This window comes from Sander vitreus, chromosome 19, assembly GCF_031162955.1.
Source record: "Sander vitreus isolate 19-12246 chromosome 19, sanVit1, whole genome shotgun sequence".
Classification (NCBI taxonomy): domain Eukaryota; kingdom Metazoa; phylum Chordata; class Actinopteri; order Perciformes; family Percidae; genus Sander; species Sander vitreus.
In genome coordinates this window covers 14,320,711-14,333,520 of record NC_135873.1, presented here as the reverse complement: position 1 = coordinate 14,333,520, position 12,810 = coordinate 14,320,711, and the positions used below count along the sequence as shown (strand labels likewise).

The following is a 12,810-nucleotide window of genomic DNA, read 5'->3' as shown; positions in this document are numbered from 1 at the left end:
CGTCCGCTGCTCTCGCCCACCGCGCTGTTTTACACAACTACAGCAGGACTACGTAGGGAGGCGGGCTCTGGAATTAAAATGGCCATCGACTAGAGTGATGAGAATTTTACGCAAAAAAAAAAAAAAAGAAGATAAATACAATTTGATTGTCGGTTCTAGCTCGGAGGACGTTCCCCGAATCGACCGGAGTTTAGAATGCCAACACAAAGAAAGCGGAAGCTGAGGGACGTCCGGCCAAAAATGAGGGACATCTGGCGGAACTTCGGGCGGCACCGAACAATCCCGTAAATAAAACGTTGTCGATAAAGACTTGACAGTATATGATCACTATTGGCTATTAGCGACACAAACACAAATGTAATTATAATGGACTGAAATGTAAAAGGAAGTTTCTCCTCACCACTGTCGCACTAAATGCTTGCTAAATGCGCACTGAATTGTTAGGTCTGTAAATGACAGAGTGTGGTCTAGACCTACTCTATCTGTAACGTGTCTTGAGATAACTCTAGTTATGATTTGATAGGATAAATAAAATTTGAATTGAAATGTAAAGCGGTCTGATCCCAGGCCAGTCTGCAATATACTGAAAGCTCTCTGCTCCCAGGGAGAGTACTGGAGATTAGCCTGACAGTCAGTGTGTTACAGTATGCCCACACAGCTGTTTCTACCCTTTCAATATTCCATGCAGTCAGGTAGATGATTGTGATGCTGATTGATACTCATTTACAATGATGTCCATCACTCAACAACTCCTGCATGAATGAATGAATGAATGAATGAATGACTAAATAACTGGACTTGGATAAAAAAAAGTGCACAATTTATGAGTTTTTTAACGGGACTTTCCTTTCAGCCCCAGCCAACACACACACACACACACACACACACACACACACACACACACACACACACACACACACACACACACACACACACACACACACACACACACACACACACACACACACACACACACACACAGTCCCCTGATAATGCAAAGCCCAGGACAACATTAAACCAGATCCTGGCTTTGATGGAATTCCAGTTGTTATAAAATAAACGATACGTCAAACCCACGCAAACACTTTGCGATTTGACCCCCCACCGACTTGATGAAAATAAACATCCCGACACACTAGGAGCGCCGTTACGCAACAGCAATCTTCACATCCGTCTGGAAAATGAGCCCCGTTCACCTTTGGATGTGCCCAACGGTATTATGTGATGAATATTTCAGATTTGGTCGTGAGAACGTTTAAAGTTCACAGTGCAGCAATGTTTGCCTCAGTGTAGGTGTGCTGTTACATAAGAGGGAGAGGTGAGGGGGACGGTCTAAACACTCTACCGCGGAGCTGTCTGGAGGTGTCGCGGGCCTAATTTAACCAAACAGCTGTTGGACGACTCTCTCACAAGTTGTCCCCGAAACTTTTTTCCCCAAGGGATAGTCGCTGATAGTTCTTTTACTCGTCCCAATCTAACTGCAAGTTTCCCAATCATCAAACATAACCCTGGCAATGTCTAAGTCGCATAAAAAAAAAAATTAAAAACATAAAAAAAATTGCTGTTAAATGTTCTCTCCGGGACAAATGCCAAGGGGAAAACCTCCCAACAAACGCCTCGAGGTTTAATCCAGGTTATTAAAAACCTGGTAGCACCGCTACACCTCAAGGAAATGCTGAGGGAACTACAACTGAGAGTCAGTGTGAATTCTTGTTCTCCTCTCTGAAGACTGTAAATCCAAAAATGTGCAGGCTTCATGTTTTCCATCCAAACTTGTTTTTTTGACAGAAAAAGATGCTGTGTTGCCACATCAGGGATATCCTATAATGGAATATTGATCTCTTTGGGAGGGTTAGAGGGTAGTCCAAGAGTGTGTGATGTTTTTGGTCAGTAATCACCCACAGAGTGAGATGTGTTTACATGGTTGTGGCGTGTGTGTGTGTGTGTGTGTGTGTGTGTGTGTGTGTGTGTGTGTGTGTCAAGTTTTTGTACTAATACGGAGAGCTTTAAGTCTTGATTCAGATCCCCAGAGGGTTCTCCCGCTGCCATTAAGTGACTTTAAAACACTGCAATTACAAGCTGAGTGCATATAGTCGCCCCCAAAATAGTGCTATAGGAATATGGAAACCATGACAACAGGCCAGAAAAGCATGGCAGTGTTATCCTGCATCCATGTGCTGTCCAGACTCCCTATATTTTAAAATGTCCTTTGGCATCGAAGCAGGGGGAATTCCCAGTGGTGTACAAAGTATATCAGTGGTTCTCAACCTGGGGGTCGGGACCCCCACTGGGGTCGCGAGATCATTTCTGGGGGGGTCGCCAGATGGTTGGGGAGAATGAAATGAAACTACATATTCTAGACTAGGGAATGATTTTTTTTTTTAATTTCTTTTTTACATTACAGTGTGAATTTGGTACAGTTCATGTGTTATACTCAGAGCTTCACTTGTAAATCAGAAGGACCTGGATCAGGCCAGGTTGTTGAAACTGTTTGGCCCCCACACATCCATAACTAGTTACGAGATGTGATGGCAAGAGAGTAAGCAGAGGTAAAAATGAACGGTTCAAAAACACTATGAAATGCATGCCTTCTTTAAACTATCTGTCTGATCTCTGTGTGTCTGACTGGTCACTTACAGAAGGAGCTGCTTTCGTCCTTTGTGCCTTCCATGGTGCCATCCGGCAGCATCTGGAGGTAGAAGCCGTGTCTGCAGTAAAGCCGCGTGACGATGCCCTTCAGCTGGGGCTCTGCAGAGCAAACACAGGGTTAAGCACACGTTAGTGTCCGGGGAACAGGAACACACACACACACACACACACAGACACAGACACACACTGACTAAACAAGAGGCAAGTCTTGATATTTACACTGTGAAATAGTCAAACAGTGAAGTGTGCGCGCGCTTGCACGTTGGTGTGTGACTGTGGCCTTCAGCAGGATTGATGGGATCCCGGCGTCTGCTAAGAAGAAGCATCTTTCACGTGTTCAAGTGAGGCCAGGTACAGTACATGTGTTTGCATGCTGTGTGTGTGTGTGTGTGTGTGTGTGTGTGTTTACTAGGGCTGGGACAATATGCTTTTGTCCCGATCCGATTCCTTCACGATACATGTGTGCCCATGCGATTTGTGTTGCGATTCAATAGTATTGAGTTTTGCCATTTTCTTTTCCTTCTTTGATAAAAATAAAAGTTGAATAATACACTTCCAGAGACAATATATCATGAGACATTACTAAAAACTAATTGTTTTCTAAAAAAAACAATCAGTCAGTTAGTCTGACATTTATGTAATTTGTAAAGAAGTACATAACATGGATTTTCTGCATTTTCTGCTTTCTGGAAACGGATATGATGTAGTCGACGTCAGCGGTACCGTATAAACAGAAAATGATTTGGGTGAATCACTGGTGAAAAAGAAATGAAAAATATTGATTTTAGGGAAAAGAATCGATTTTAATAATCGATACATACGATTTTCAATTTTTTTTTTTTTACCACCCCTATTGTTTGCCCTCATGTACGTGTGTGTGGAAGTAGCTGCCCACAATGGGGCGAGCACTTTAAAACATGCTAGCCCCCGCAGCAGAACTGGCGGATGGAAACAACGCCAACCTGGTAATCAGGCAGGATGTTAGTGCTAAGATAGCAAGAACATGGGAAGCTTCAATTATTTGATTTTATAGGGACATTTGGTTGTTTCTTATTTGCATTTGTGAGGTATAAAAGGTTTTTGGGGGTTTTAGTTTGCTGATTAGTAAAGCGTATTGCTAGTTTTAGTATTTTACATTATTTAAGGTGTCTCATTTTTATTTATTTTTTTGCTTAAAAAAGGGGCTGTACTCGACATTCAGAACATTAAAAGGAGAATTCCGGTCGATTCCAACTAGTAGCTCTGTTGTTTGTACATTTGGAGTGCTGTCAGTAGCGAGAAAAACGAAAACAATCGGTGCTGCCTACGCCGTGTTATCCTCCTGCTACGGTTTGCACCCAGGAGGCTGAAACGGGGCAGGTTTTAAACCGCAAATGTCATTAAAAGTGCCTACCCATGTGAAGTGACGGGAACACAGTGAATCTGACTGCGGTAGATGTGAAAGAAATGCATAAAAGTTCAGCTAATTCAGCTCTGTTTAGTTCCGGTGTTGAGACGGCAAGACTCAGGGACCGTCTACAAACTACAACACCGAAAAGAGATACAACAAAAACATTTATTCATTTAATGATTAAATAAGGAAGTGTCTCCAAACTTACCTCAATTATAACTTGTCTCCTGTTAGTTGTACTACAGCACTTTTAAAAAAATAAGCATATGCCTATTTTTGAAAATATTTTTTTTTTTATCTCTTTTTTACCGGAACTAAACAGAGCTGAATTAGCACGACTTTTATAACTTCACTATGCGGATTCACTGTGTTCACTCGGAAGGAATCACTTCACACGGGTAGGCACTTTTAATGACATTACGAACATGTTTAGAGGCTTAAAGCTTTAAGTTTAAAACTTGCACCCGCTAGCAGCAAATGATGCAAAACAGTAAGGAGATATGACCCGAGTTACCTCAAATTTGGCTTCAGTTGGAGCGGGACGGAGGAAGTAGTGTGTGGCTGTGGCTGTCGACAATAAGTAATTGTTTTTAGGAATAAAACCTGCCTCCTGTGTGAACGACCCGCAGCTGAAACGGACATAGGCCTAGGCCACTTTATTTTGACGTGGGCCATAATGGTGGTACTTAGAGAGCCTAATATTTTCTGAAGTGGTACGTGGTGTAAAAAAGTTTGTGCTAGGCAGTGGGAGCACTATAACAATTGTTAGCTCGCGGCTAGCAGTGCAAGCCAACGCCATTATGGCTCAGCCACCACTAGGCCTGCACGACAAGACACATTTTTACAAGCGGACATAAATAGCCCTATTTAGAAATACTAAATCATTCTCAACTACTGGGGTGATTTTGTAGGGGAGAGCATCTACATGGAAAATAAAAAGGAAAAAGGAAATGTTCTTATGTGAACCAGTCTTTGTTGAACTTTAATGCTTTATAAAAACCAAAGCAAGTAAGGCTGTGACTACTCTTCTGAAGTGATTTTGGATAAGGACATTAGGAAGAAATACACTGGTTGACTGACATGACACCATTGTATACATATAATATCAATCCAGGCTAAAGTGAATGATATTAATAATGCATGCATGTTGCTTCCTCTAAATGTCAGGTTGTGGTCGACTAGCGGGGCCTGCTTTGGTTGTTAGATAAATTGATCAATATTGATCGTGATTGGTGGTTTGCTGTGACATGAAGAGCCTGCATGTCACACTCTTGCAACAAACTGTGTATCCAAGAGCACTTAGATCAGTGTAAATTACATTATATCAGAAACAGACTGCTGTTGTAGATTAGTGTTACGTTTCCAGCGTCGCAGCTCCGAACCATAACGTTAGTTGGGACAGATGACTTGTTTCTTTAGGCTAACTATGTTAGCTTTAGCCTGGCTGGTAGCAGCTTTCTGCGGTGAGAAATGGCCGGGAGATGTCGTGATTACGCTGCATTAATCAGGTGATTTAGTTTGTCTTTGCAGCGAACATAAAACACTGACTACTGTAACTTCACTACCCGTGGAAAAGCATGTGCATCACTGTGTCAGCAGCCTACACAGATCTTCTTCGGTCTACACACGGGAGAGCCTCACTTCCCATAACAACCCCCCCGTCGGACTAACGTTACGTCACATGACCACCTGTCTTAAAGGGGAAGAGTTGACCGGTAACAATCATGGAAAAGGAGAACAAGCAGCAAAGAAGTTGTAGCGTCAACATCGCAACGTCCTGCGATGTGACTATCGCGCATGCGCACATCGCGATGTAGACGATGAAACTAAATATCGTGCAGCCCTAGCCACCACCATGTTTGCAGCGAAAGCCATGTAATCCCAGCCCAGACTGCATTTTGTTGCATGTTATTATTTTTCTTCCAGGGTATCTGGGGTCACTTATTTAAAAAGGTGTAGTTGAAAGTGAATAGGCCCTGAAGTGGAAGTTGTTTATGTGATCATTTCACAGGGATACACTTTTGTGGTAGCTACCTGGAAATATGAAGCGCCAAGCACCCTGTAGTGTAACTACAGCGTCTTACACAAAAAAAACAGGGCGCAGGGTGCTACACTTGAGCAGAAAGCTCAATTCCCTGCATGTAAGATGGCAAAAACTCAAGAAACAAACAAGAACTTTACCATCATACTGAAAGTTAATTGAACCATCTCCCGTCGTCTGTTTACCCTGCTCTGAAATACCAAATGTCGCCATTTACCCAGTGCACTTGGAGGCATTAGACTACCATTTGTTTCGCTGAACCAATCAGACACCGTCATCCGGCACCGCTCTAGAGATAATTTGGGGTGTTTTTCCTCAAACTTTGTTTTTGTGTCGAGTTCCTTTTCTCAAGCATGACTGAGGAGGGTGGGGGGGGGGGGGGCTCTTTCACGCCAAAGTGCTGAGGGAGACTAAATAGTGGATCAGCAGGAATGTCAGAATGCGAAAGTGTTTCCACGATCAAGTTTTAATGTGATGCATCAAATATGGATGAGACAGAGAAGTACAGGGGCAGCTGGCAGTTGGCCCTTGGTGGACAGCAGGGGTGAGAGAGAGAGAGATAGAGAGATAGATAGAGAGATAGAGAGAGATAGATAGATAGATAGATAGATGGAGGGAGAGAGAGAGAGAAAGAGAGAGAGAGAGAGAGAGGGAGAGAGAGAGAGAAAGATGGAGGGAGAGAGAGAGAGAAAGAGGGAGGGAGAGAGAGAGAGAAAGATGGAGGGAGAGAGAGAGAGAAAGATGGAGGGAGAGAGAGAGAGAGAAAGGGAGAGAGAGAAAGGGAGGGAGAAAGGGAGAGAGAGAGAAAGGGAGAGAGAGAGAGAGAGGGAGAGAGAGAGAGAGAGCGAGGGAGAGAGGGAGAGAGAGAGAGACAGAGAGACAGCGAGAGAGGGAGAGAGAGAGAGAGGGAGGGAGAGAGAGAGCGAGAGAGAGACAGAGAGACAGCGAGAGAGAGACAGAGAGACAGCGAGAGAGAGGGAGAGAGAGAGAGAGGGGGGGAGGGAGGGAGGAAGAGAGAGAGAGAAAGCACTGCAAAAGGTAACAATCCCAAAATGTACACTCAAAATTAATTATACACGGAAAATGAATACATTTTCCCTGAAGTACGTGGAAAACATCTATTTAAGTATGCTTTGTGTATCCATTGCACTTTGATAAAGTTAGAGGGGAAGTCAAAATAGAATGTTGAAAACATGACATTTAATTCAATAAAACGACAGACTGAGATATCGTGACATTTACCCCCAATCCCTTGAGTCGTGCCACATAAACACGGTATCCCACACTTCCCATAATGCAAGTGTGTCTTTTTTGTTGTTGACATGTTGGCATCATGAGAAAAGAAACAGGACAGCCTGATATTATTCCAACTTGGGAGTTGGAATAACTCCGGTCATTCTGAGATGGTTAACCACGGCCTTGTTTTTAGAATCAGATAAAGGAATTCAGCCTTCATGACCTATTTTAATGGGTTACATATTTGTAGCAGTTAACTACTGCCTGTTACAAAAAAAGTGTATACAGTAGGTCTTTTCTATTATGGAAACAAACACCTTGTTTGACACCTTTTGTAGACCCCCCCCCCCATGTGTGTTAAGACGCTGACACACCAAGCTGATAATCGGCCGTCGGACAGTCCGGCGAGGTCAGTGACTCCAGTCTGTTCGGTGTGTTGCGTCGGAGGGCGGGCAGTCAGACTCCATGACCCGTCTGATTGGTGGAGTGCTAACCCCGGAAATGACGAGTGGGGTGAGCGTGACTAGAGTCTCTGACGAAAATCTTTTAAACTGACCTTCGTCGATCTGAAATGAAGACAGATTCCGCAACTGCGCGGCCTATTTCTCGCTTAAAATGTTTTCAGAAACACGTTTCGGTGAACTATTTTAGTCCAATATGAGATCGTATAGTGAACAAGCCGCCATGACAGTCTGGCTTTGAATTTCCGGAGAAATCGGACCCACGTGACGCGTTCGTCCAATCAGCTGCCGGTTTTCTTTTTTCTGCGACAATACAGATCAGCGCCGCCTGCTGTTATGGAGGCGTATTACGCGCTCAAGTCGGCGTCGCTTTGGTGTGTTCTGAGGCACTTTTTGGATCAGTCCGACTGCCTTTTCTGCCAACAGTCGGCCATCAGGTTAGTGTGTCAGGGGCTTTAAATGCCCATGTCTTTCAATAGGATTCCCAAGTTCCCTCCAGAGCCACAGAGGATAACAAACCACACGCTGAGTACAGCAGTAAGTTCCTTTAAAAAAGTAAACTGCCCTTGATGTGTAAAACTAGTGGAGTGGCCCTTTAAATGAAAGCACTGAATTATATATTTTACTGAATCAACGCAATATAGTTCTGAAATAGTTTTTTGGCTTTGTGATTAGAATATTCTATTGCACTGTATCCCCATCACTTCGTTTTCCCAACATACAATCTCATTATCATTAATTTGACGGGATTATTTTTTTAATTTTAAGAGAAGGTGACATAATGTTAGATTAAAAATGTTATGCAAATACTTTTTTTTTTTTCCGTTGCAAAGCTAGCACATTTTTCTGCAATCCTTGAGAAGTTGAATTGAAGCTCATTAGGGTTTGAGTTAAGCCTTGGATGTGAATTGGTCAAAGAAACGCTGGTGTGTAATCCTCCCTTTCATTCCGACCGTGTGACACAACATGTTTGAAAGCTTTGCATCGGACGTTCTGGCTCCGGCCGCGAGATTGAGTCGCTGTAACTACTCAGAGATGAAAGCTCATCCATCCAACGGTGGCTGAACTAGAACCAGAAGGTCAAATGTGGGGTGTGGTAATCTGTAATATCCTGAATGTTAATCCCAAATTAAGCCTCAGACCACACACACAGCCATGTGCTGCATAACAGATCTGCCACAGTCCAGAACAGAGCACAGAGGAAGGCGGATGTTGGACTTTAGCGCGACTCGGCTTCCGTGCATCCCTGTTTGGTAACGATGCTGTAATCCAAAACACGCTGCTCGGACATGCGAAACTACTGGGGCATGTACAGAGCCTTTACAAAGCCCGCACACCCACACGCTGCCTAAGTTAATGTGTGTGGAGTTTTTTGACAGTAGGTCTCGAGTGAAAATGCAAGAAACGACTATCATTACCTATAATATGAAACCAAAATACAGTAGAATTGTTGTTTAAACTCTTTCTACCATAAGTGACTAAAGTCTACAGACCTATATTGCTTTGGGGTGTAGCTTTACAGTAGTTCACCTTACTCCGTGACAGCTTGTTGAACAAGATTTTCCAAAGTGAGCTCAGATTCTGTTCTTAACAATGTCAACACAACCTGAAACCTATATATTCTGACGTCCCCACGCCAACATTTTGACCAAATGGCGTCAATGGAAAAAAAGCACTGGGATTGATCCACTGGGCCATGTGGATGTCCATTTTTAGGAACAGAAACTTGCATTCTTTGTGTTTGACTGTGATGCTAAACAAAGGTTAGGGGTTAGAAGCATCAGAAATCATCCTCTGGGGGCTAGGAACGCTCATATCAAAGCTAGCCAGTAGATGTAGCAATATGTCAGACAGTCGGACGGGTGAACTAACATCCTTAAGCTCCATCACTGGTCACGCACGAATAATCAGCAGGGGATGTGATAATGTCTTTTACACCAATCCATTCCCCCAGTGGGATGACCTTTGCAGCTTCTGCAGCAGTCTGCTTGGCTCTTAGGTAAACTTTAGATGGTATACTGTATCTGCGGGGGTCTAAGGGTGGTGATGTGCATAATGTATGCAGAAGTCAAAGTTGATTTGGGCAAGATGTGAAAACTTCCCACATGCATAATGGGGTGGCCTGCTGGAGGTATGTTCGAGCCAGAGACATTGCATGAAGGAATTAACCATTTCTAGCAATTAGGGTTGCACGATATTGACAAAATGTGATATTGCGATCTCGATTATGAATACTGTGATATCAATATTATTTACGATCATTTTAAACATTACAAAAATTATGGGAAAACGCATCAAAATAGATAAAACAAATACAACACAAGGTTTATTTCCACTGACTGTCATATTGGACTGGTCCAACATGAATAAATAAATAAATAAGGACCATGTCTACAGAACAGGACATGTTTTACTGGTTGGACAGTATGAAATAAATAAATTAAGAGAACAGGATACAACTTTTCTTTCGCTTCTCTGATTCGTTCCGTTTTGTTGTCTCTTTCTATTTCTTCACTTACACCGTCACTCTGTCGAAATATGCACACACGTGGTACGCTCCATAGGGTTGGTCACGTAGTGGACCCGTGCGCCGACGTGCACTAACATGTGCAAGTGGCACGGTAACTGGCCAATGAAATAGGATCATTACAGCGTTTGAAGGGGGCTCTAAATCAAACACAACCAAGCCACACAGCCAACGGACGGGACGCAGCGCTCCACAAAATAAACTAGATATTGCATACTTACTTTTGATATAATATTGCGCAACGTGACATTGCGATAACGATATTGAGTCGATATATCATGCACCCCTACTAGCAATTATAGGCCCCATTTACACCTGCAGCAGCCGCAGCCGGCCACAGTGCAACGCAGGACGGAGAGATGTCTGCCATTTGAAATGCAGTTTCGGGGCGTTTTGGGGGTACACTGTCCACCAGCACTGGCTGCATAATGATTCTCTAAAGGGACTTTACTCTTGTTGCTGCATGGAGATCTTCTTCGTGTCTGGGCTGAAAGTTGTGCGCACCCCGGCGTCGGGACTTAGGCCGGTGCTGGTAGTTGTTGTATGTGGACTGAAAACGCATTTGCATTTACACTTGTGTTCAATGTGGTCACAATGTGTCCCTGACCACCTCCGAAGGTGGTTTAGCACATCACATCACAATCCGCCCTTAATGTATTTAATGTGAATAAAAAGTCTGCACTACCTATGGTAAAGCACTATCCAATTGCAATCCAATCACCCAAAGCACATTTTAATGCAAGGTGTAAAGGGGGCCGTTGGTACATCAGCAATACACGAAGCTCATCACATCAGGAGGAGGTTGGGGTGGTGGAGAGCAGAGGCAAATCAGAGTGAGGCCCCGATCAGAGTGGATTTTAGCAGCCTGGGGCAGCTTTTTGAAGAGTTTTGCTCGCTACTTTTGCGTTGCTGAGCACCCTGCGTTTTTCCGCTGTACTGTATGTGTCCTGCGTTTATGCATCAGTGTGCATCGGTTTGCTGAGGACGGGTGCCTGAATCGGGTGCCAGTTGAAGCCTGAATCCAGCCTAGGGTTTAACTGAAGGAGGCTTAAAAAAACGCGTTCTGACATTTTGGAATTAAAGCTGCCGATGTTAACATTTTTATACTTCCAATTTTTTGTCCAAAATGACAGCAATGCATAGTTTTATTCCTGGCAGTGTGGAAAAGTGTCTGAAATGGCATTAAAACCATGGGACTGAAACAAATTCATGCTCGTGTAGACTGCAATCCTACTGGCACATTACAATGTATCCTGGGAATATCATAGCATTAGTCAACAGACAACAGACCTGTTATCAGAGTGCATCATATCCTACAACACATGGTGTGTGTGTGTGTGTGTGTGTGTGTGTGTGTGTGTGTGTGTGTGTGTGTGTGTTTAATGCATGAGGAGGATTTGTGCTTATAATCCCACAGACAGATGCAATGCCAATTATAGAGTGACCTTAAAAAAGAGCAGGATTAATTTGATTTATTAAGAATTTCAACCATTAAAGTCGCCCTGAACCATCCGGCTGCCCATTGCCTCAAGTCAGATGACAACTGGGCAGCAGCAAGTGTTATTTTCACCCCCATGACACACTTCAATGTGTGTGTGTGTGTGTGTGTGTGTGTGTGTGTGTGTGTGTGTGTCTGACACCTTCAAGAAAATGGGCTTGGCTGAAGAAGCAGAGACAGTCTGCCAAGGACAATGTCTGTCTGTCATCACTCTCTCACTCACTCACACACACACACTTTTTCGTGTCCTTCCCTCTGTCCATCCATCTCTTTCTTACTTTCTCCTCTCAAGTGTCCTCTCACTATTTACGATCTGGCCCAGTATCACTAGGGATTCCTTCCATATTGGAAGATTTGGCAGGGCCCAATTTACGACCGGTGCCAACGTTCATTACCAGCGGAGGAAGTAGTGTGCCCAATATGTAGCAAGGCGGAAAGTAAAGGGTGGGGGGGGGGGTGTAGATCACGGGTCTCTTTCTTCATCTCCTTCAGCTTCTTATCTGTCACTCTGTCGTTTCCTCCCTCTCCCCAAGGCTGGATTACCAGCCTCATAGTCACTGCATGTCAATTGTTTTAGTAATCTGATTATCTGCATGGAATTTGGAGTTTGCATCACTAAAATAAAAAAAAGATCACATAAGGCGAGGTCCAGCATTATCTGGTCATGTTGTGTGTATGTCTTGCAGAGGAGACCTAAGTCTAAATCCAGTTTTTGAGTTTGAAGAGCTATTGTATTTACATGGTACATATTCCTAAACATAGCTGTGTTCAACTAATTTACTACAAACTCACACACATTACATATTATTCCCATATAAGAGCACTGGTTGCACTGGAAGTAATGGTAACTGGTGACCGCAGGGTACACATTGCAAAGAGGGGTGGGTCAGTAGGAGCCCATCAGCAAATGTTTGCCTGATGCCTCCTTAACAGGTTTATCTGGCTATGCCCAACCTTATTCATTTCCACTTTCCTCTCTTCACCCTTTCTCCTTCTCCAACTGCCTTC

General features: G+C 43.6%; 1 protein-coding gene across 1 annotated transcript in view; it reads right to left on the bottom strand.

Annotated features, from left to right (window-relative positions):
* fgf11a (fibroblast growth factor 11a) overlaps window positions 1–12,810 on the bottom strand; it is a 116,497-nt gene that overhangs the window by 48,616 nt on the left and 55,071 nt on the right. The window contains exon 2 of the mRNA XM_078276513.1: window positions 2,638–2,748. Coding sequence (XP_078132639.1) covers window positions 2,638–2,748 — 111 coding nt within the window. The remainder of the gene's footprint in view (window positions 1–2,637; window positions 2,749–12,810) is intronic.